Here is a 23,452-nt window from a genome sequence, read left to right on the forward strand (position 1 = left end):
TTGGGATGGGGTAGATTGTGACTTCAAGACACCATGAATCTGAAATGCTCATAGGAAATCTGGATGGAAATGTGTAGTAGGGAGGGAGTTTAAGGGTGTGGAGTAGAGACCCGAGGTTAGATGTCCGCCCGAAAGGTTCTGTGTAAAAGCCATAGAAGTAAGTAAGATGGTCCAGGCATGAACTTAGAGATTTAAGGGGAAAAATAATAGCAGATGCTTTCATAGTGCCTACCCCGTATCAGGCACTGTATCTCGGCGATGCTAACTGCTGAGGAATAAGCATAACGCTACAGAGACAAGGAGGCAAGAGAAGAGCCCGAGATTCTGCTTTAAGTAAGGAGAGGTAAATAGCACATTGCAGAGGTCAAGGAAGTGATTGAAGGTGTCTGTATGATGGTGCAATGAAAAGTCAGCAGGGGCCTTTAGTGAGAATCATTTTAGTGGCACATGGGGATAAAAACTAGATTACAGTGATTGAGGAGTCAAGGTGAGGTGAGGAAATTTAGACTACTCTTACACAGTGTTCTGTGTTGCAAAGGGGAATGACCTGATAGAAAATCATAGACTGGGTTTTCATCAAGGACAGTGTACAAAGAAGTATTAGAAACAGTAGAGCTTCCATTACAATGCATATCATTTTCCCGGGTATGGTAAAGATCTGTAAATGCAGGAAAAGGAGAGTATGAAAGAGGAGCAACATTGAAACATATGGACATTGAGTTTCCCGGTTCCAGATCTGGCTGGGGCAAGTCAGCCACCAGAATTCCAACAGTTGATAGAAACCAGGACCCAACTATGGGAATGATTGGATGGGTGTATGAAGTTGAGACCTTGTAGATCTTTAAATTGGTTTACCTGGACCTATTCTTATTTTAGCCTTTCCACTTGAGTCCACTGTAGACAGTTGTTTGCATAGAATTGAGCTCATGTCAAGTGACTTTTTTGTTTTGTCATGCTTAAGGTCATGAATAGGATTCCTAGTAAGAAAAGAGGAGCTGTTTTAGCCACATTATTAATGTAAATGAAATACCTAAAATATGTATTTAATTAAACGTCCAAATGTTATTCCAATGCATGGTCATGGGGCTCTTTTGAGGTCTTTTTTATTTTTACTCTTTTATGTGCACACAAAGAGTCTTCCAGCACTGAGGATGACACCATCTTTCTTCTTGTTGAAAGAAACATGTAAAAAGTGAACACCCCTTTCTTTACTACTTATGGAGTTCCTTTACTCCTTGGTAGTGTTTTTTCCCCCTCTATCCCTGTGTTCTTAAGCTCTTTTTATGAGATTATAGACCCCAAAATCTAATAAAAGCCTCTCTCCTTAAGAAATTCACACACTCAGCCTTTGACATACAATTTCAGTGTTCATGAGATCCTCAAAGCCAGTTTTTGGTACCAGCTTAAGAATATCTATCTCTAGATCTTTTCAACTCTAGAGCAGGGGTTGGCAAACACAGACCATGGGTCAAAGCCTGTTTTGTACTTAAAGTTTTATTAGAAACTGCCATGTTCCTTTGCTTACATATTGACTATGGTTGCTTTCCTGCCCTGAGGACAGGGTTGAGTAGTTGCCACAGAGAAACCATCAGGACTGTGAAGCCTAAAACATTCACCATCTTTACAGAAAAGTCTTGCTGACCTCTATTGCAAAGCCCTTAACCTCGATTAACTTTTCCCTCTTTAACCTCAGTTCATGAGATGGTAGTACAAAACCAGAAGCTCTATTATGTTTAACTTCTATATGGAAAGTTCTTATAAAAGTAGAGTTCTGTTTTTCTGAGTACCATTTGAATATATAAAAATTCTGTGTTGAATAACTTCCTTATTTTTCATCCAGATCCTGTCCCTGGAGGCTGTAATTTGGAATTTGATTTAGATATTGATCCCAACATTTACTTGGAATATAATTTCTTTGACACAACTATTAAATTTGCCCCAGCAAACCTAGGCTATGCAAGGTATGTCTGTGTCCTATCTCCTAATACTGCTTTTAGGACATGCATGACTAACTGTTGTGTAGATTTGGTGAACTCTCAAAATCCATGGTTCTCTTTAGTAAAATGGGATTGTTTAATCTTTTTTGGAATGGTGGTAATTTAAGCATTGCAAAATACTTGAGCTGCCACTTACCAATAATACTGTCCCCCTCCATTCTTAGGAAGAGCGAGATGTTGACTCTCTATTGTGAGCTTAGAAGTACGTTTAGTTTCGGTAAAGAGTTTTGAATATGGAAAGCATTCTGAAGCCATGAAGCACTCGTATATTTTTGTCAGGATTTTATTTATTTATTTATTTATTTATTTATTTATTTATTTATTTTTAGGATTTTATTTTTTTAATTAAAACTCTGCCTTAGTTTCTCCTTTAATAGTAATGATAGCTAACATTGAGAAACATTTGAATTCTGTCTGTCATTCATCCATAGTGCTGAATGCTCTGTGTTCTTTAATTCTGGCAATTTTAGGAAGAAGGGGTGGTGGTTCTTATTTTCCAGAGTGGTTCACTAAGGGTTGCTGAGATTATGTGATGTGCCCACAGATGCAGAGCTAACAAACAGCAAAGCTGGCATGTCACTCTGGGCCTGACTGACATTGACATCTGGTTATTAAACCATACTGCCTCTCACTATGCTACTTTTCTTCATAATGCCAAAATTGGAATCAATGGCAGAAGTTTGAAATTTGAGCTTTTAGTTCCTTTTATAGATGGGACATGCACCACAAGAGACTGATGTTTAGTTTTGTTGGTTGACTTTAGAGGCACAGATCCTCTGCCGTGTGACATTGGGACAGGACGGGACTCTAGGTGGAGGTTGCTGTATGATGTCTATCAGTATTTTCTGCCCGAGAATGACATCACCCAAGAGGGGTTGCTAGAGCATCTACAGAGGATGGCTGAGGTTCCTCAGGTGAAGGCCAATGCTATCAAGGTAAATCTGGTTCTTATAATTTGTGTGGCCAGATTGTTGACACTTTTATAAGACTTGAGAAGGGGAGAAGCTACCAGGAGCTTATTTCTTTACTGTTTCCTTGGTCTTCCTGGGGTTCTCACTTTATTCTCTTTCATTTTGTTATCATCTTGCTAGTAATTCCCAAGGTAATGTTGGGTTCTGCGGAGGTGCATGCAAATTATGTTTACATTTTAGTTGCTGTCACATACGTGACCTGGTAATATTGAGCTATGGATGGAAGGGGGTGGTGATTTTTCTATGTACTCCTGTAAATATTAGATAAAAATTTTTGGCGAGTAAAAATTATACTGTTCTGAGGAAAAAACAATGAGAAACCGTTTAAGGGTATACACATTGTCATTAATATTTTATTTATTTAAAATATTCTATTTTTATTTATCTTAGAGCAAGCATGCATGTGCATGTGGTGAGAGGGAGGAGGGGAAAGGGAAGCAGCAGACTCTGTGCTGAGTGTAAAATCCCCACCTCAGGCTCGATCTTACTACTCTGAGATCATGACCTGAGCCAAAACCGAGAGTCAGCTGCTTAAGCCACTGAGCCACCCAGGCACACCTGGCATTAATATTTAAACCCAAACTCAGAAGTCTCTAACTTGAAGCAAAAGTTTTCTCTGACCTTTTGAACCCCTGTAAATTCTTGGAATATCAAGTGTAGGGTATGGACCAGCAGCATTTGCATCACCTGGGAGTTTGTTAGAATTGCAGATTCCTTGGCTCCACCCCAGACTTACTGAATCATAATTTGCATTTTGAGGTCCCCAGGTGATCCCTATGCATATTAAAATTGAGGTTCATGCTATAGATCATTTTTGTGGAGGACAGGATTTATGTCTTAAAAGATACCTGATTGCAGTCTAATATAGAAGTTCATCCTTCAGTCTAATGGTTTGTGGGTAGAGTTTTTCTGACTGCTCTGATTCTTCCCAGAAGGTTGATAGGTGACCAGATTATATAGAAGGAAGTGGCTGAAACAGGCATATATGATTAGCCTAGGGCCTCAGTCTGTTGCTGAGCAAGATCTCATATTGTTGCCCTGTCATCTAGGATGTCATGATCACATGCTAAGAAGGAGCCTGGTATAAGAAAATTCATTGTACTTGTTTACAAATTGCTGTCATTAGAGGAGACTCCTATACCAAATTACTCTGGAAATCCATCCAGGGAAGGAATTTATATTGTCTTTTTTAAAGGATGTAATTCATCCTTGTTGATGAGAAAAGGATTTACAGAGGAATTCCAGTCAGTAAATGTAGAAGGAATAATAGGATTAGAAAATCACCATTTTCTGCCCTCAGTGAAATAATTCAGGCAAGGATCAGCAGGTGAAAGACTGTTGGGGAACAGGATATTTCCACCATGCTCACATTAATACTAATTGCAAAGGGAAAAGTTACTTTTCCAGTGGAATGATCTGATGGTCATTAGATCACAGGTAGATCATTAGATAAGACCACATCTTATCCATGTGGTCAGTGAGCTTCACCGATAGCAGGTTAGCTTGCATTGTATGCTCATATGACACAATCTGACATCATCACCACCACTATCATCTATGAAGTATTCTAGCAAAACATGTTTAACCTGAATTCAGTCATCAGAGTTCATGTTTACAGGAAATATGTGGCATAAAGGAACAAAAGTTGGATACCTTTGAGCATACTCTGACAAATCCAGACTGTGGAATGTTCTATAAGACAACTGCTCTTTAAAAAAAAAAAAAAACAGGGAGAAAGAGAGAGAGCATGAGCAGGTAGGTGGTGGGGGATAAGCAGCAGAGGGAAAAGCAGGAGAGAATCTCAAGCTGACTCCAGCACTGAGTTTGGAGCCTGACAAGGGGCATGAGGAGAGGCTTGTCAAGGGGCTTGATCTCACAACCCTGAAATAACAACCTGAGCCAAAACCAAGAGAGGGAGGCTTAACTGCACCACCCAGGCACCTCTTAAGATTTTATTTTTAAGTAATTTCTGTACTCAGCCTGGGGCTCAAACTTATAACTGTGAGATTAAGAGTCACAGGCTTTACCAGATGAGCCAACCAGGTGCCCTTGTGAGCTGCTCTTGGGGCACCTGGGTGGCTCAGTAGGTTAAGCAACCAACTCTTGATTTCAGCTCAGGTCATGATTTCAGGGTCATAAGACTGAGCCCTATATTTGGCTCTGCATTGTACAGGAAAAAGAATTTTTCTCTCCCTCTCATTCTGCCCCTCCCATCCAAAAAAAAAAAAAAAGACAACTGCTTTTAATCTCTTTAAAAATCATTGAGTAGGTGGGAGAAAGTGATGATGGGAGGTACTGTCCTAGATATAGAGGTAAATACCATGCATGAAATGGTTGATAAAGGGTGAGAAAAGCTATGAAAGACATGGTGTGAAGGGGGGGCACCTAGTTCGCTCAGTCGGTTAGCTCTCTAACTTGTGATTTTGGCTCAGGTCATGATCTCATGGGTTGTGAGATGGAACCTACATTGTGGGGCTCTGCACTCAGTGGGGAGTCTGCTTGAGATTCTCTTTCTTCCTTTCCCTCTGCCCCTCCCCCCCACTTGTGTGCGCACACGCTCTCTCAAATAGGTAAATATATCTTAAAAAAAAAAAAAGGACGTGGGAGAATCTGAATATAGTCTGTGTATTAGATACGAGATTATTGATTTTCTTAGCTGAGTTAAGTATTATGGGTATATAAGAGAATATCCTTATTATACCTTGCTACTCAGAGTGTGATAGATAGAGGGTACCATTGGCATCACCTAGGAGATTGCTAGAAAAGTGGAACCTCAGGTGCCTCCTCTACCAGTAGAATCTGAATTATAACACATTCTCCCAGTGATTATAGGCACATCCAGAAACGCTGTTTCAGGATGTGCACACTACAAGTATTTAGAAGTGAAATGTCACGGTATCTAACTTATTTTAAAATGGTTCAGCAGGAAAAAATAGAGGGAAAGAAGGAGGAATTAATAAATAGGATAAAATATTAAGAATTGTTAAATCTAGGTGGTAGTATATAGTTTATTCATTGTATTCTTTCAAATTCCTATAAGGTTGAATGTTTTGTAATAAAAATGGGAGTAGGAGGTAATGTTAACATTTTGTTGAACTTTACCAGTCCTTTGCCAGAACCCATATTTTTGAAGGCTAAGCAATATTTTTAAACAGTAGAAGTTTTCTGAGAGGTTTGTAATTATTCCTGAAACTCCAACATTAAATGTTCTAACTTTTATTAGTAGGAACATATTACTGTGTTACGACTATAATAGGGCTTTTGTTTCTTCCATAACATATATTATCCATCTAAAAAACAGGAAGTTTCGAAGTGAAGGACCACTGCCTAACATAACTATGTGGAATGTTTTCTTATTGCAGTCTGTTAGACAAAGATAAATGGGTCCTCTCTGTGAGAAGTTAATAAATGCTTGTCTGTTGACAGTTCCATAGCTAGTAATAATAGCTAACATTTGTTGAACATGTATTCTGTGCCAAGCATTGTGCTAAGTACTGAAGAAAGAAGGATTATCGAGCAGGATAAATATAATTCTTGCCATCGTGTTGTTTACTGTCTAGCAGATGACAAATTTTTTATTTTGTCCTAAGTGTTTATACTTTATATCATGTTTTATTTAAATTGTTAACATTTGATGCTGTACAAAAAGTTTGGAAGCATTTTGTGTAAGAACTTCCTTATATTAGCACATATAAACTATGTAGGACAATCGTTTGACAGAGCTAAATGGGTTGGTGTATATTTTAAACAAGAATTATAATACTATGATTTAATATCACGTGTAGGTAGGGTTATAATAGAATAGCTTTTTTAAAAAACCTAAACGCTAATCACATGTTATTTTTGGCATCAGGTGGTTACCCTAACAGCTAATGATAAGACAAGTGTTTCCTTCTCCTCCCTCCGAGGACAAGGTGTTATTTATAATGTCATTGTTCGAGACCCACTTCTAAATACATCTGCTGCTTATGTTCCTGCTCACACATATGCTTGCAGCTTTGAGGCCAAGGAGGATAATTGTTCTTCCCTTGGTGAGTACATGGATTTGAACTTTGGAATTTCTTCTTTGGCTTTGCAAATCTACGTCAACCAATACAGAACTTAAGAATATTAAAAACTGCTTTTGTTTAGACTTCATTCATTCAGCATATGCCTTTTGAGTCCCTACATTGTTCCACTGTCTGTTCTAGGCATAGGGATACAGCAATGAACAAAACAAACAGAATAGCTGCCCTCCCGGAGCTTATGCTTTAGCAGGGGAGTTGAGACAGACAAGATAAATTTGTAGAATATACGTCACAGGAGAAACTGATGTGTGCAAAGAAGCAAACATTAAGTAGGAAAGGTAGATAACAAGTGACAACAAGGGAAGAATTCTGAGAGGGATGGCCACGCTAGCCCATGCGGAAAAGCTCACCATTGGGTGGAGACCCAAGGCGAGGCAGGGAGCCATGCACATTGTCCAGGCAGTACTGGCAGGCAGGAGAACAAAGGCCCTCAGCCCAGAGCCTTCTTGATGTGTTTGAAAACCTGCAGTGAGAACAGTGGCTGGAGGACACGGAGGAGGGTGAGAGTTGTGCAGCCTGGTAGGTCACTGTGTGGGTGAAAGCGTCTATTCAGAGAAAAAGGGAGAGGCATTGGCGGGTTTGAGCAAGGAGTGCCATGATCTCACTCATATTTTGATGGGGTCACTCTGGCTGCTTTTATGAGAAAAGTCAGGGGCAAGATCAGAGACGGAGATCGATGAGCAGGCTATTGTAGTAATTCAGGTGAGAGGACAATGGTTTAGGATGGTGGCACAGGAGGTTTTGCAAGATCATTCTGTGTGTGGATTTAATGTTTTATTCTGAAATAGTTTCTCAGATAAGACGCAGAAATAGTAAGAATTTCCACATAATCTTCACTCAGATTTCTCAAATGTTAACACGTGCTATTTGCTTTTTATTCTTTCTCTAGAGTGCATGAGTGTGCACTTTCCAAATGTACATACACATAGACAATTCTTTGAGCCACTTGAGAGTAAGTCACAGACATAAAGCCCTTTTTCCCATAAATATTTATTTTTTATGTAACCATGATCAAATTCACATGATTCATTCTGATACAGTACTGCTTTTTAATCAACAGATTTTACTGAATTTCATTAGTTCTTCCACTAATGTCCTTTATAAAAAAAAAAAAAATTGGTCATGTGTTGCATTTAACTGACGTGTCTTTGGTCTTCTGTAATCCAGGACAATTCCTTGGTCTGGTTTTGTCTTTCAAGACCTTGACCTTTTTTGAGTACAGGCTAATTTTTTAGAACATCCTCCAGTTTGATTTTGTCTGATGTTGCCTCATGATTAAGTCCACATTATGCATTTTTGGTGGGAATACCAAAAAGTGATATTATGCCCTTCTTAGGAGGCACTTGATATCTATTTGTCCCATTACTGGTGGTGATAACTTTGGATATTTGGTTAGTGGTGTATTCCAGGTTTCTCCATTGTAAAGTAATTATTTTCCCTTTAAGTATTTTTGGGTGAGACTCTGAATGTAAGTAGATAGCCCCTTTTTAAACTGTCACTTGCTAGTTTTAGGATTCCATGATCTGTGCCTGAAGCTTTCATTACTAGGTGATTGCCAAATGGCAATTTTCTAATTTCATCATCTTTTAAAAGTTATTAGTTGGCATTCTATTTTTTTTGGCATTCTATTTTAAGGAAGAGATTTCTCTTCTCCCCTATTTAGATAATAATTTACATAAACCAATGGATTCTTAATTCTCTGGATTATAATCCATTACTATCATTATTTTCATGTTAAATTGTCCTCATATTCGGCCAGTGAATGGCTGTGTGTATTTTGAAATAGAGCCAGTAATAGTTGCTGGTTGGATGAGGCAGTTGAAGAAAGTTGTAAAACAGGACTACCATTTTGGCCAGAGCAACTAGAGAACTAGAACTGCCATTCACTGAGGTGGGAAAGATTGTTGGAGAAGCAGGTTTGGGAGGACCTATCAGGAGTTCAGGTTTGGACATGTTAGTTTGAGAACCTTAGGAAGCATTGAGATGGACATGTTGAATTGTCAGTTGGTTATAAGTATGCTGGAATTCAGGGGAAACGTTTGAGTTGGAGATTTCCTTGAAAGCCATGTGTTTGGCCATGGACTAGATGACCTTACTGTGGAGTGAGGGTGTAGAAAAGGTCTAAGGATAGAGCCCTGGGCACTCTGGTATTTAGAGGTCCAAATAGCACTTTCCAGGAGTTTTACTCTCAAGAATAAAGTCTATCCATTGTGTTCAGGGACTAGGATTCCTTCTCCTTTGGTAGAGCTGTATCCCATCCAGTCTTCCACTGCCATGCTCAGGACCCTGGAGAGATACAGTGTAGGAAACCCAGGCAGATAAAGGTTCCATAGTTTTCACTGATAGACTTAATCTTTTCTGGGTTCCTCTATTCCCCTTCCCTTGAGCTCTTCTGCACCAGAGCCCCTCCTAATCAGAAAGCTCTCCCACTCCTCTGGGTTTCAGGCTCTACATGTACTCCTGAAGGGAAGGGTAGCTCTGATCCTATACCTCCAACCTAGAGTTGACCCATGCTAGTGATGTTGGTCCTATTGTTGCTTTCATTTTCAAGCTTGATTTGTATGAGGACATCTTTCCTGAGCTCAAGTAGGGAGAAGGTATCCACACTGCCTTTTAATTAAAACCTTGGCTTGTGTATCATAGCCTAGAGTGAGACTGTGATGATTAAAGACCACTCTACTTGGGCTGTCTTCTATCCTCCCAGTCCATTCACCACGTTGCCTTCGTTTGCCCCCTAAAAGTGCCCATTTTATCTCTTGTGTTGTCTGTAGAGTCTACTTCTTATGAAACCTTCTGCTCTCTGGTTTTACCTGTATAATTTTTTTTTCTGTCCTTTCCCAGGACTGTGATGGTGGATTCCATTTAATTCCTCTCTGCTGTCTAATATCATGGAGGACTGTGTTAACTGTGCATGTCAGTTTTTATTGGGTTGGAAGATCTTGATAACTCTGATGATTATACTTGCTGGAAACTGCTACTCGATTTTCACTTGAAAAAAACTATCCCAGCAATCTCTATGCTTGTGGTATAAAGATTAAATGATAGAACAGCAATCAACCACAGGTCTGAAATAAGCAGACTGTGGCCTCTTACCTTTTGTTTCATCTTTCTTTTGGGCACTTTGTTCTCAGAAAAGCTGCTGTGTGGGTATGTATCATACCCTGCAAATTCTGGTCTTCTGGCTGTGTTTCTTATCTGGGTATAGGTCTTTCTGATATCTCCATCTGAGCACTCTTAAGTGTTTTATGTGTTTTAATCTGTGGTAGGTTTGTAACATTTTTCACATGAGATTGTATAGGCGTTTTGTTGTCTTTTTTAGTTCAGGGATTATTTTCTTATGTTTATCTCAAAGGAGTCATGATGGTGAATTTAGTGAGTATATTTTTCTCTTTTGTTAGCTGTATCTTTCAGTTCATGTTATTTATATTTAAGGTAGTGCCAAGTAAGGACCATGAGATTTGGAATTCTTTAGCATCATGAAGTATATTGTGCTTTATTGTTAGTTATAATGCTACATTTTTTTCAGAAGCAGTATATGTAAGGAAGATGGGCAATAATTTGCTCATGTGTGACTTGCAGTGTAGTACATGTTTTTTTATTTTAATGTGAGTTTCGGTTAAAATCTCTTATGATGAAGAACTTCAAAGAACTTTCATAAACTAATTTTTCAGCCTTAACGATTTGATTCATGGCCGTGATTTTGTTTCAGCTCTAAACCCACCTGGGTCGCTGCCTCCCAGCCCTCCTCTGTTACTGAATTTTTTTAAAATAGCAAATCCCTGGCCATCATTTTCCTCACAGTTTTTGTGTGTGTCGGTGTCTTAAAGATAAGTGCTGTTTTTAAAATCTACAGCCACCGTTTCACCAACACAAGTTTCAGTGAAAAATATTGAAGATAATTCCTTAATAGCATCAAATTAACAGCCAGTATTTACATTTTCCTAATCATCCCAATTGTTTTTTCAGGTTTTTTTTTTTTAAATTTGAATCAAGTTTCAGATGAAGTCTATACATTGTATTTAGCTGATGTGTCTTTTAAGTCTCTTTTAATCCCTAGTTTTCACTCCCGTTGCCCTCCTTTTTTCTTACAGTTTGTGAAGAAACAGAACTATGTGTGTTCTAACACACAACACCCTAAGAATATGTCACAAGTAGTGCTGCATACCTCATTAGGAAGCATAGATCGTCTGGTTACTCTTTTTGTTATAGCAGTAGCATTAATATTCATTGCCCACATAAAATTTGTTAGGGGTGGCAAGGGTATTTCCAAAGTAGGTTTATAATGTATATATTTGTTATATATATTATAAATTAAAATAACTACATAAATTATCGTCAGCTCACTTTGCTTTATTCATGAAGCTTTAAATACAAGGCATTAAATTTGATATATTATCCATTAAATTTTCATTCTTTTTAGGAAGAGTATCAACCAAAGTGTTCTTCACCCTTTTTGCCCTGCTTGGTCTCTTCATTTGTTTTTTTGGACACAGATTCTGGAAAACAGGTATTACTGATGTAGTTGCTATTTATGTGCCTTGTGGGTTGTTTTCTTTTTTGCTTAAATTCAGCTGGAGAATTTATGACTTTTAAGGAGATGACGCAACTGTGTATCTCCAGCTATCTTCATGGATTTGTGACTGGGTTCTTTCATAAAGATTTTACTTAGTTGCTGTGCATTTTAACTTTTTCTCTTAAAGTTGGAATATAAACCCCTCTTATTAAGAGGGGAACAAAATTGGATTTATTTTAAGATTTTATTTATTTATTCATGAGAGACAACAGAGAGAGAAGCAGAAACATAGGCAGAGGGAGAAGCAGGCTCCCTGCAGGAGCCTGATGCAGGACTCGATCCCAGGACTTGATCCTGGGACTCCAGGATCACGCCCTGAGCTGAAGGCAGATGCTCAACCAGTGAACCACCCAGGTGCCCCACAAAATTGGGTTTGAGCAGCAAACTTCTTCAGTTGCTAGGTCAGCTAGCTGACTAAAAATAACTAAGGTTGGAAATCAGGACATCTGTGTAAGAATTTGTGGATTTTGATGATAGTAATTGACCATGTTTTCAAATAAATAAAGCTGCAGGGCTATGGTATACATAGATTGAAGTGTCTTCTTAGCCCTGGGAGTTTCAGACTGAAAACAGGAACTCCATGGTCTTTCCAGTGAAACTCATTCAGGGAGTGGAATACAGTGATCCACCCTTATCCGCGGGGCATACTTTCCAAGTCCCTAAGTGGATGCCTGAAACTGCGGACAGTACTCGAACCCTATATAGTATGTTTTTTCCTGTGCATACATGCCTATGATAAAGTTTTAATTTATAAATTAGGCACAGTAAGAGATTAACAGTAACTCTTATAACCATAATAAAATAGAATAATTATGGCAATATGCTGTCATAAAAGTTCTATTAGTGTGGTCCTTCTCTCTGAAAATACCTGATTGCCTTGCACTTAACCCTTCCTATGCTGATGTGAGATGATAAAATGCCCATATGATGAGATGAAGGGAAGTGAATGATGTAGGTAGAAATTATGACATAGTATTAAGGTACTGTTGACCTTGATCTCCACAGGAGATCATCTGCTTCTGGACCATGGGGTAACTGAAGCCATGAAAAAAGAAACTGTGGAGGGGGGAACTACTACATAAATTATGCTAACTGAATTGATATGAATTTTTGAGCTGCTTTTTATGTAACAATGTTTGCAATTACTAAAAAAAAATTCCATATTTAGTTCATTAATAAGGAGTATAACAACATAAGAAAATAGTCCTGATCTCAAACTCTTTAAACTTGCTTTAATAAATTATGAATTGTGGGGTGCCTTGGTGGCTTAGTTGTTTAAGCATCTGACCATTGTTCTTAGCTCAGGTCTTAATCTCAAGGTCATGAGTTCAAGCCCTGCATTGGGCTCCACACTAGACCTAGAGCCGACTTAAAAAAAAAAATTGAAATATATAACTCCTCCATTATTATATTTTTTTCTTGATTGAGTAGTAAATATTGTGAAGAATGTTTACTTCCTCAAACTGTAGAATGATTCTGTAACAAAGAATTTAATTGCTAAGCTCTAGGCAAGGTCGCAAAGATACTACTAGGTATTTTAGTGGGTGAAGATAGTGATTAATTATTTATCCTAAAAAGGAAATGATGAATTAAAGGAAGGTATAAAAGTCACTTTCTGCTTTGGAATAGTTTATTTTTCTTTGCTTTTATTTTATTTTTGCTCGTGTAACATTGAAATTTAGCATATAGTTTCAGATGAGACACAATGACAAAAGTATACTGTTCTTGTTTTTAGTGGAAAGTATGAAGGTGTTAAAATGAGCTATGAGATTCAAAGATAGCTTACCAATTGAAACTGACCTCTATGCAAGAAAGTATATCTAATAGTTAATACTTAAATATTGTATTCATTTAGTAATATTTACCCACAATGACTTCCAACTTTTTCCTATTTCAGGTATTTATTTCTTTCCTCAGCATGTCCTAATATGTGTAAATTCTGAAAGCTTAAGCATAATATTTTTAGGTTAGAAATTTAAATTGCACTGTGAAAAGAATACCTAACCATAGCTTGTATTTTTTTTTTTCTGGTGGTTTGCTACTAGAATTATTTTTCATAGGTTTTATCTTCATGGGATTCTTCTTCTACATACTGATTACAAGACTAACACTTATTAAGTATGATGGTAAGTGAAAATAATACAGTTTGGGAAGAAAGGTGCTCATAATCCCTCTTTCTTTCTATAGTTTGGTCAGTATTGTGTGTGATAGATATCCTGTTATATGTGTAAATAATTGGCCACCTATACTTGAAACATCTTTTCTAGACTACTAATTTAGGCCTTCTCTTCTGTTGTTTTTTTTTTTTTTTTCCCTTCTGGGTTTTTAATTTGCATGGTGAATTCCTTGATAGTTAGGGAAATGAAGGGCCATGTTTTTTATAAACCTGTTTTCGAGCTATGTGGTATATTAAAGATAGGAGGTTCATAACAATCAAAATATCAAGATTTTCCTTACATTAAAACAAACGCAATCCATTCTTCCTTGTCATATCTAACAGAATGCTTGTTGCCCTTCTTCCTCAGCTCCGATTTATAGGTTGTGCCAAACCACACCTGTCCCTTGCCTGGGAGGTTTAGCTGACCTGCTAGCTTCCCTAGCTCTAACCAGCCCCTCCTACAGGAAGGCCTCTCTCCATGCTGGTTGCAGGGCACTGACCTACACAAACACTAAGGCTGGCTCTTGTAATGGTACTGTGTGTCTAAAGCATGTGGGAGGAAAAGCTACCTCTGATCAGGTTCATCTTCTCCTTCTGTGCAGTCCGTCTGATTCTGACAGCCGTCACGGGAAGTGTTGGTGGGATCCTCTTGGTAGCTGCGTGGTGGCGATTTGGAATCCTCACGTTCTGCATGCTGTGTGTTGGATTAGTGCTGGGCTTTCTCATCTCCTCAGTGACGTTCTTCACTCCACTGGGTAGGAGAGGTGTCATGTTTTCTGTGTTCAGTCTTGGTTGAAAGACCTTATTTGGGCTCTCTAGGTACAAATACTGCCTCATCGGAGAATTGCGGGGCCTTACCTGTAGAGTCTGGGAAATTTGTATTGGTGATGTAGCACTTTAGGCAGGGCCAGTACAAAGTGAATCTTAAGCAGAGCTCAGTATATCCCACAGATAAACTTGGCACTGCTCTGATGACAGCTGAATTGAGAACCTGGTGCTTTGTTCCTGGTTGTCTTATACGCCAACCTTCACTCGTTGTCTGCCAAATCCTGGGTGTTCTAACATACCTACTTGTCATCTAGGGTGGTAGTGCAGGGATGGTTCTGGGGATTTTTTTTTTTTAAGTCATTCAATTTCTATCAGTTTTTATTTTGTTTTTAAAAAAATAAATAAAAAATAAAATAAATAAGATTTTATTTATTCATTCATGAGAGAGAGAGAGAGGCAGAGACATAGGCAGAGGGAGAAGCTCCCTGTGGAGAGCCTGATGCGGGGCTCGATCCCAGGACCCTGGGATCACGACCTGAGCCAAAGGCAGACACTCAACCACGAGCCACCCAGGTGCCCCTCTGTCAGTTTTTAGAATGTGGTTAACTTGTAAGTTAGTTTTCTTTTTTAGAGGAGGCAAAATTTTCCTTTTATCCTTCTAAGATTCTTTGGCTGGTCTCATAATTAAATTGACATAAGACAGATTAACAAGAGCAAAACAAATTTAATTTTGTATGTATAGGAACCCCTTAAAAATATGAGACCCAAAGGCAGTCAGGCAGTCGAAGCTGCTTTGTCATCCTGAGCTAAGGTATGGGGTAGGTGCTTGGGGAGGGTAATTCACAAGAAAATAAGAAGAGCAGATATTTGGTAATTAGATATTTGCCCTGTCAGGCAGTTAAGTATTTCAGATAAAATAGTTATCACTGGTAATTGCTCTCTTTCTGGGCCAGCCTCCCTATGTAAATTCTTTTAGGCAGTTAAGGAAGCAATAAAAGTTTTTCCTGACTTTGCTAGGTCTTGGCTGCCTTCAACTCAAAATAATCCACATGCTAAAGTGACACATTTTGAAGTGGCATATTCTGCTCCCCTTCACTTTGTGGTTGTAAAATAACTTACATTTCCTGACTGTTATCAAAAATACAAAAAAACCCACAGTATTTATATTCTAAGGTACTCTTTTAGGCTGCTTCCTTCCTGTGATCCTGTTTAGTTCTTCTATAATGTATATCAACATCAGATTAAAGTTGATGAAAACGTTAGATGTAAGAAGAGCTGTCTCTTGAAGCTGTCACTGAGAATGCATGATGGTGGTTTGCATTCAAAACTAAAGGAAACCTAAAGGTTTTTACAGAGCATAGATGGCTCTCTGAAGATTTGTTTTCCCAAGACCAGAAAGAATTGACAAGCTGTGTGTTTACTGACCATTCCAAGGCCCTTTGTTCTGATGTTAGCCAAACCTCAGTCAGGTTCATTCCTATGGGCCCCCTTGCAGGAAGTTTTTTATCTAGATAGTCTGATGCAAAGTAGCAATGTTTAGATTTGGCTAAAGGACAGATTCACAGGGACGTTTGTTGAAAATGCAGATTCAGGGCTCTACTCTAAAAGTGCTAAATCAACTATTTAATGAGTTCCCTTCCCTTTTTTGTTAATGTTTGGAGGATGGAGGGATGACTGGTTAGAATTTTTTTTTTAAGATTTTATTTATTTATTCATGAGAGGGAGAGAGGGAGAGGCAGGCAGAGGGAAAAGCAGGCTCCATGCAGGGAGCCTGATGTGGGACTTGATCCCAGGACTCCAGGATCACACCCTGGGCCGAAGGCAGGCGCTAAACCACTGAGCCACCCAGGGATCCCTGGTTAGAATTTTTAATAGTTGATGTGTTCACTTATAAACTGTTTCATTGCTGAAGGACAGTGTCTCCAGTGGGTGCAAAATTGTATTTTTTAAGCGTTAAAATTTGAAAAATATTTGCTCACTTCTCAGATCTAATTAAATTCCTACTGTTTTCATCTTATGATGTTACTAGCGAAGAGCTTTATTCTGAAAGGGTCAGTCTTCACATGCTTGCATCATAACAACCTATTTAAAAAAAAACAATTTTATTTATTTATTTGAGAGAGAGAGCTAGCGAGAGAGTGCGCAAGCAGGAGGGAGAGGCAGAAGAGAAGGCTTCCTGCCTAGCAGGGAACCTGACTCAAAGCTTGATCCCAAAACTCCAGGATCATGACCTGAGCCAAAAGTAGATGCTTAACTGATTGAGCCACCTAGGCACCCCCACAGCAACTATTTTTAATCCCTGGATTCCTTTCCGTTTTCTTTTTTTTTCTTAAGCTACATGTGTATCTTGTGAGGGTTAATACAGTTAAACTACAGAATATAATCCATAAATTTACCTCACTGCAACATGTTGCAGTTCACTTTCTGAGAATGTGGGGTCCCAAGGTCACCTCTTCTTACTAATGAACTCCCCCCTCTTTAGGGATTTATGGGTCTTAAGATAGAGGGCCACCTCCAAGTGGATTGAATGATGGTGCCAGTACTAGTATTAATTATCAGGCTTATATTCTTGCTATTTAAATTTATAAATAGGAGTTCTAATATAGTCGTCCCAGGTTACCCGCAGGTGTGCCACATTTTGGAGAAGAGTTTAGTAGAAGCACAGGTGATCACCTCTTCCAGGATGCAGTGGCTGGGCAGGAAATGCATTGATGGTAAAAATCAAGTATATGGATATTGCTGCTCATACTGGGTAGGAGTTCATATAGTTAGCTCTGAATGCCATTTACCTGCACTTTTTACTTTGCAGTATAAAATCAGAGTGATAGAAACATAGAGCAAGAAAGGGTGATTTGGAGCTTAGACATCAAGTAGTTCAGTCTTCTCATTTTATGGGTTAGGAAACTGAAGCACAGCATCACAGCTAGTGAAGAGAAGAGCTTGGACTATTTTAGCGTCTTCTAAGTTTTCCTGGGAATAAATGCAGAGCATTTACCTGCTTGATTTACCTCCCATCCCTAACCCTTCTAAGACACATCCTTCAAAGGGGATTTTATTGGCAGGTAAATGAAAAAAGTCAGAATTCATTTCTAATTGCCAGCCTATTCCCTGGTTGTTATAATAAACCTTCGCTGTATGTCTGTGTTCAGATGTTGAGAAAATAAAATTGACCTTGGTAAACTTACCATTACTGACTCTTGCTTGCTTTTTGCTTTTTCAGGAAACCTAAAGGTTTTTCATGACGATGGTGTGTTCTGGGTGACCTTCTCTTGTATAGCTGTTCTCATTCCAGTAGTTTTCATGGGCTGCCTAAGAATAGTAAGTGTTTCATCGAATGAGATTTATTCATTCTATTGTCCCAGGTCCTCAGTTCTTCACTTACTGCCTCATTGTGCATGTTTTATTTATCAGGGAGAGCTATGGGATAATCTTTAGGAGATGATTAATTTTAAGTAGCCTTGTTTCTGTGAAAGCAAGAGAAGTTGTGATTACAATTATCACAGTGGTTTTTTTTTTTTTTTCATCAAGTGGGGCAGGTCACCACTAACAGTGTGCTTTGAAGTGTGGGAGCAGAGGTTGGGCTCACTGTAAATGCACAACCTGCTGGGTCATTAGTTTCAGCGGTCTCTCCAGAGGAAGTGTTCTTCATCTAATTAGACTTTATTATTGAAGTTCTTTCATAGGGAAGACATTTCCTATGACTAGGGTAAACTGTGTTTTAAGAATTCCCTATGGGTCTGGAAGGTGGTTTTCGTTTAACCTTCCAGGTAACCTTTATTCAGCTCTGACACTTGTTCCATTTCATGGGTACTGAGGGAGCAGAAGTGATTCCCTGTGATTGAGGCCAATGAGGAGGGTTAGAAACTATTCCTCGTTCTACCAGTGGCAATGTCTAAACGCTTGTACTCTTCCACAGCTAAACATACTGACTTGTGGATTCATTGGCTCCTACTCCGTGGTCTTGGCCTTTGACAGTTACTTGTACACAAGCCTTTCTTACATCACTTTGAATGTACTCAAGAGAGCACTCAACGTTGATTTCCACAGAGCTTTCACAAATGTGCCTTTTCAAACCAATGGTAAGACTAAATCCAAGAACTAGAGTGATACTCAAGTAGCACCACCTGTGCTAACAAGAGCACTTGGTAACTAGATTGAAAGGTTAATTGGACAAAAGGAGGAAACTCAGTCTAAACAGATGCTATTAGAACCTTCTGTTAATGATAGCTTATGATCATAGGAACAAAGAATTTAAATTTGTAAGGTGGTTCAAGTTCATACTTCTAAAAATCTGCTAAATGAACTTTGTTAAGAAATTTTGTTTTGTTTTGTTTTGTTGTTGTTAAGAAATTTCTCAACCAGATTTACTTAGGTTACCTGGTCAATTCCCAGTGGCGAGAAAAATCCTGGGAACAAAGCTGCTTGGTTGGGGCGGGATGAAGGATGAGAATGACAGCCTGATTTTTTAAAGTTATTGCTTTGTTTCCCTCCTTTAAAGAAGCATATAATTTGCTACTTGAAAGTGAAAAAGTGATTTTCGATCAGTGTTATTATTTCTGTAATTTTAAGATTCTACCCATTAAAGGTTCTCCATTAACTTTTTTTTTCTTTAAAGATTTTATTTATTTATTCATGAGAATACACAGGAGGGAGAGAGAGAGACAGACAGACAGAGGGAGAAGCAGGCTCCATGCAAGGAGACTGATGCAGGACTCAATCCCGGGACTCCAGGATCACACCCTGGGCTGAAGGCGGCGCTAAACTGCTGAGCCACCTGGGCTGTCCCCCCACCCCGCACCGTTAACTTTTGAAGAAAAAAAAAAGTGACGGAATGTTCACAAGTGTAGGATGTATTGGTTTCAGAAATGTTAAAATATGGCAGATGGAAAAGCATTCCTTGGAATTGAGGATATATAAGCACAGTCATGATTGCTGTGAATATTTAAGGACAAATCTTTCCCTCTACCATCCTGAGCCTGCCCTTGTTGGATGAGGTTGATGGTAGAGACCTTGAAATCCATGTATTTTGGAAGTTTTACATACAACACAGTATTTTGTCAAGCCTTTGTCAAGCTCAGTTGCAGTTTGTTGAATCTTTTCATGCATTCTGTATCCACTCTGAGTGACAGGGCGTGGCACCCCGTATTGAGTGGAATGGGAAGAGAGCAAGGTGGCATTTAATGTTCCAAGATGTGTTTGTGAGGTATATCTAGAGGACTGCTTTCTCCCCACCCCACCTCCCCAAAAAACACAACAAACAACTACTCCTACAGGCACTGCTCATAGAATATTGGGATTCCAAGGATCCATACAACTGATTCCTTTACAGCCTCTCTGGACTTTCAAAGGGCTATCATAGAAAATTCCTATTTTAAAATTTAAGACTGTAGCTTCCTTATTCAAGTTCCTTGGTTTGTAAGTGAAGAACTCACCAGAAAGTCTAATATTGCCAAGAAAGAATGACAGATTTAAACTCTGGAAGGCTGTATTCGAGCTATGTTAGGTTTTAAATTACAAGAGTTCAAACTGCTTTTCTGCTGTTTTGTGTTTTTTTTAGACTTTATTATCCTGGCAGTATGGGGGATGCTTGCTGTAAGTGGAATTACATTACAGATTCGAAGAGAAAGAGGGCGACCGTTTTTTCCTCCTCACCCATACAAGTTATGGAAGCGAGAGAGGGAGCGCAGGGTAACGAACATTCTGGACCCTAGCTACCACATCCCTCCATTGAGAGAGAGGCTGTATGGCCGACTAACCCAGATCAAAGAACTCTTCCAGAAGGAACAGCCAGCTGGAGAGAGAACACCCCTGCTTCTGTAGATGCCAAAGGGCTTAGTCAGTGTAATCTTGAAGTACAACTCAAGCATCACCTCAGCTTTGGTGTGTATGACCAGTCTGCTTCAGCCATCTGCGGTTCAAGTCTGAGAAGAAAACAGGCTTATTTATCTATCTGTGCTTTGCACAATATTGTGGTGTCCTTATTGATATATTATCAGAAGGTACCCTTTTGTTTATTTTTAATTGTGGTAAAATGCACATTTACTGTATGAATCAAAGTGTATAGTTCATTAGGCACTTTGTTTTTGCCTTTTATTGCATAAAATGCTAATTTAAATATTAAATTATGTCAGTTATTTGAAAATAGGTCAACTTATATAGATAATAAAACTTTGATATGGACATAATGGCCTCATTTTTTTTCCTTTAAAGGCCTTTTAAAATAGTGTTGACATCTGATTTCTAATTTAAAGTGCATTAGAATTGTTTCTTAGGAAACCAGTTGGCTCCTTTTGAAATTCGAATTTCATAGTTCTGCTAAATTGGTTGTTATTAGCATTGATGTAAAACACAGATTCAAAAATTTTCTCTTTTGTATAAAGACTGTGTACCATCTGTGTTTTAGTGTCGAGGAGGGAGTCAAAAAGGAATTAGGTATTTAAAGGAACTGCTTTGAATTGGGAACTTGGATTCTGTACGAAGAGGCCCTTCAGTTTTGACCCTTTCTCCCCACAAGCAAGCACCTGGATGCCCTGGGCTACATACCTACTCCTCTTGGCCTTTTCTCTTCATTGTAAGAGACATTGCCTCTGGTTCTGTCTGCCTCTGGATTGTAAGCTGGTGATTCTGACATGCCTGAGTCATAGTGAGAGGAGTTGTGGTGGTTGCATTTACATTTATGAGTTGACCACTATTTAAATGATGCTGCTTTTAAGAGGTTTCTTTTTTCAAAATACAAAGTTTTGAAGTTTCAGGTAACTGAAAAATGTTCAGCTTTTGCATTTAAAAGTGTTTTGGAAAGGCTGAAACAAAGTGCAAACACACAAGACTAAATCATTGTTGCTTCGGGAAATCACATACAGGTGTTTACTGTTCTGTAATCCTGTTTATATGACTTTAGTAATACTTAAAACTTGAAAAAAAAACTTTAAATCCTTGTAGGGATTCTGGCCTCTGCCAAATCTTTGTATATTCTAACAAAGTTACATGAAATGTTTGTTATTTTCTGTACCATCAAAATGGACTGCTACTGAAGAATGTAAAGACAGAGCTTACTTTTTCGGAGGCTTGAGACAAATTGTTTAAAATTTTTCATGATTTGAGTAATAAAAAGTCAGTTTGTATAATTTTTTAATAATAAATACCTATTTTGAAAAAAATGCTAAAAAATCTATTATTAAATTTTTATGAAATTTTTTTACCAACTGTATTTGTACCACAGCAACAAAAACATGATAGAAGTTTCATAGGTATAAAGTTACTTAATATGGAGAATTAAATGTTTATTTTAAACATTCAGTTTAAGCCTAAATAAATAATAGGAAATGAAGGAAATCTGAGGCAGTGTTAAAAAATATCCCTTGTTGGAAGGAAAGCTGATGTCTTTTGAGGATTAATTTGTGTTGGTGTCCTTAGCACTTTAGGTTTGTCCAATTGAAGGAAGTAGTAGTATTCCCAGAAACTTAGTTATACTATTCCTTAAATGTTTTAGTTTTGATTAACTTGTTATAGGTTAGCTACCAGATTGCCAAACCACACCAGCTAACTAGTGCTGTGGACCAGTTGAGTTCTGTAGAAGGTTGGGATAGAAAATTGATTCTTCCAAGGAAATTACTAGACTATTAGGCCACGTACAGACCTTAGAGATCATGTTATCTGACCCCTTATTTTCTATCAGGAAATTCTTGACCAAGGAATCAATTATATGAAGCCACTATTATCAATAATAGTGCCCAGATCAAAATTTGGGATAACTGACTTCCCATCCAAACGTGCTTTACACTGTATCATAATGAAAATGTAAATCATGGATTATTTTCAATTTTCTTCTGCTGGTGAATTGGTGACAATACAGTGAGAAGGCAGCCTTCTGCAAGCAGAGGAGAGGCCTCAGTGGAAACCAACCTTGATCTTGGACTTCCAGCTTCCAGAATGTGAGAAAATAAATTTCCATTGTTTAAGCCACCCTATGTGTGGTATTTTATGGCAGCCCTAGCAAACTAATACCCTTTATAAGTCATTTTAATCTGATTGTTGACTGAAAGACCTCTGGACATTCTGGCCCCGCTATAAAATGAGGGGCTCAAGCTAGTGGTAACTTGGGCCAGCCCAGGGACTATCATATAATCATTACACTGGGGAGGTTCGCAGGTCTAGATCAGGCTATATTGGCATGAGGAAAAAAAACAAAAAACAAAAACAAAAACCCAAGAACAGAAAACCTCACCTACAATGATAATAGTTTTTACTTGGATCTTACGTTTACTCATTACATAAATATGTGTAAAATTCCTGAGTGCCAGGCCTTGCCTTGGGTACTAGGAAGATGGCAAAATATACTGCTTCAGGGTGTAGAGTGTGAGAAGAGATACTAGAATAGTTCACACACAGGACATACAATATGCAGTGGAATTTAAAATGGACTAGGGAAAAACAAAAAACAAAAACAACAACAAAAAAATGGACTAGGGGGTAAAATCTGGGATGTCAGGGAAGAATTCCTTGAAATGACATTTCAGCTGACACGGAAGAGGAGTAGGAGTAACCAAACCACAAGGAGACTGACTGCATTCCACGTAGTGGGGTTAAAAGCATAAAGAAAAGCTTTGAGGCCTTCCCTGCTCTATGAAGAGCCCTCAGTGGAGTCTCTTCTCACCTGTGTGCCCTGCCAGTCCTTGCAGCCCTTCACTTTGGTGCTTGGTGGGGTCAGCACTCCCGTTCTCAGCTTTTCCCATTTTGACCCAGAAAGGATGTCGTTTTTTTAAAATTGAGTTATAATTGACATACAATACTATGTAAGTTTAAGATGTCTGGTCTTGATTGGATTCTTTTATATATTACAAAATGATTACCACCATAGAGTTAGCTACTGCCTCTGTCATGTCACATAATTATCATTCTCTTTGTGAAAATGAGATCTA

The 23,452-nt window shown here is 38.4% G+C and overlaps 1 protein-coding gene across 2 annotated transcripts in view; it reads left to right on the plus strand.

The window, feature by feature from the left end:
• TM7SF3 (transmembrane 7 superfamily member 3) overlaps positions 1 to 21,691 on the plus strand; it is a 37,350-nt gene extending 15,659 nt beyond the window's left edge. For both annotated transcript variants that reach the window (XM_025995066.2, XM_072765720.1), the window contains 9 exons: positions 1,841 to 1,961; positions 2,761 to 2,932; positions 6,822 to 6,999; positions 11,456 to 11,542; positions 13,654 to 13,734; positions 14,369 to 14,521; positions 17,755 to 17,852; positions 18,451 to 18,613; positions 20,092 to 21,691. In XM_025995066.2, the coding sequence (XP_025850851.1) occupies positions 1,841 to 1,961; positions 2,761 to 2,932; positions 6,822 to 6,999; positions 11,456 to 11,542; positions 13,654 to 13,734; positions 14,369 to 14,521; positions 17,755 to 17,852; positions 18,451 to 18,613; positions 20,092 to 20,354 (1,316 nt within the window). In that variant the 3' untranslated portion in view covers positions 20,355 to 21,691. The remainder of the gene's footprint in view (positions 1 to 1,840; positions 1,962 to 2,760; positions 2,933 to 6,821; positions 7,000 to 11,455; positions 11,543 to 13,653; positions 13,735 to 14,368; positions 14,522 to 17,754; positions 17,853 to 18,450; positions 18,614 to 20,091) is intronic.
• Positions 21,692 to 23,452: the final 1,761 nt, after the last annotated feature.

Source organism: Vulpes vulpes, chromosome 8, assembly GCF_048418805.1.
Source record: "Vulpes vulpes isolate BD-2025 chromosome 8, VulVul3, whole genome shotgun sequence".
Lineage (NCBI taxonomy): Eukaryota > Metazoa > Chordata > Mammalia > Carnivora > Canidae > Vulpes > Vulpes vulpes.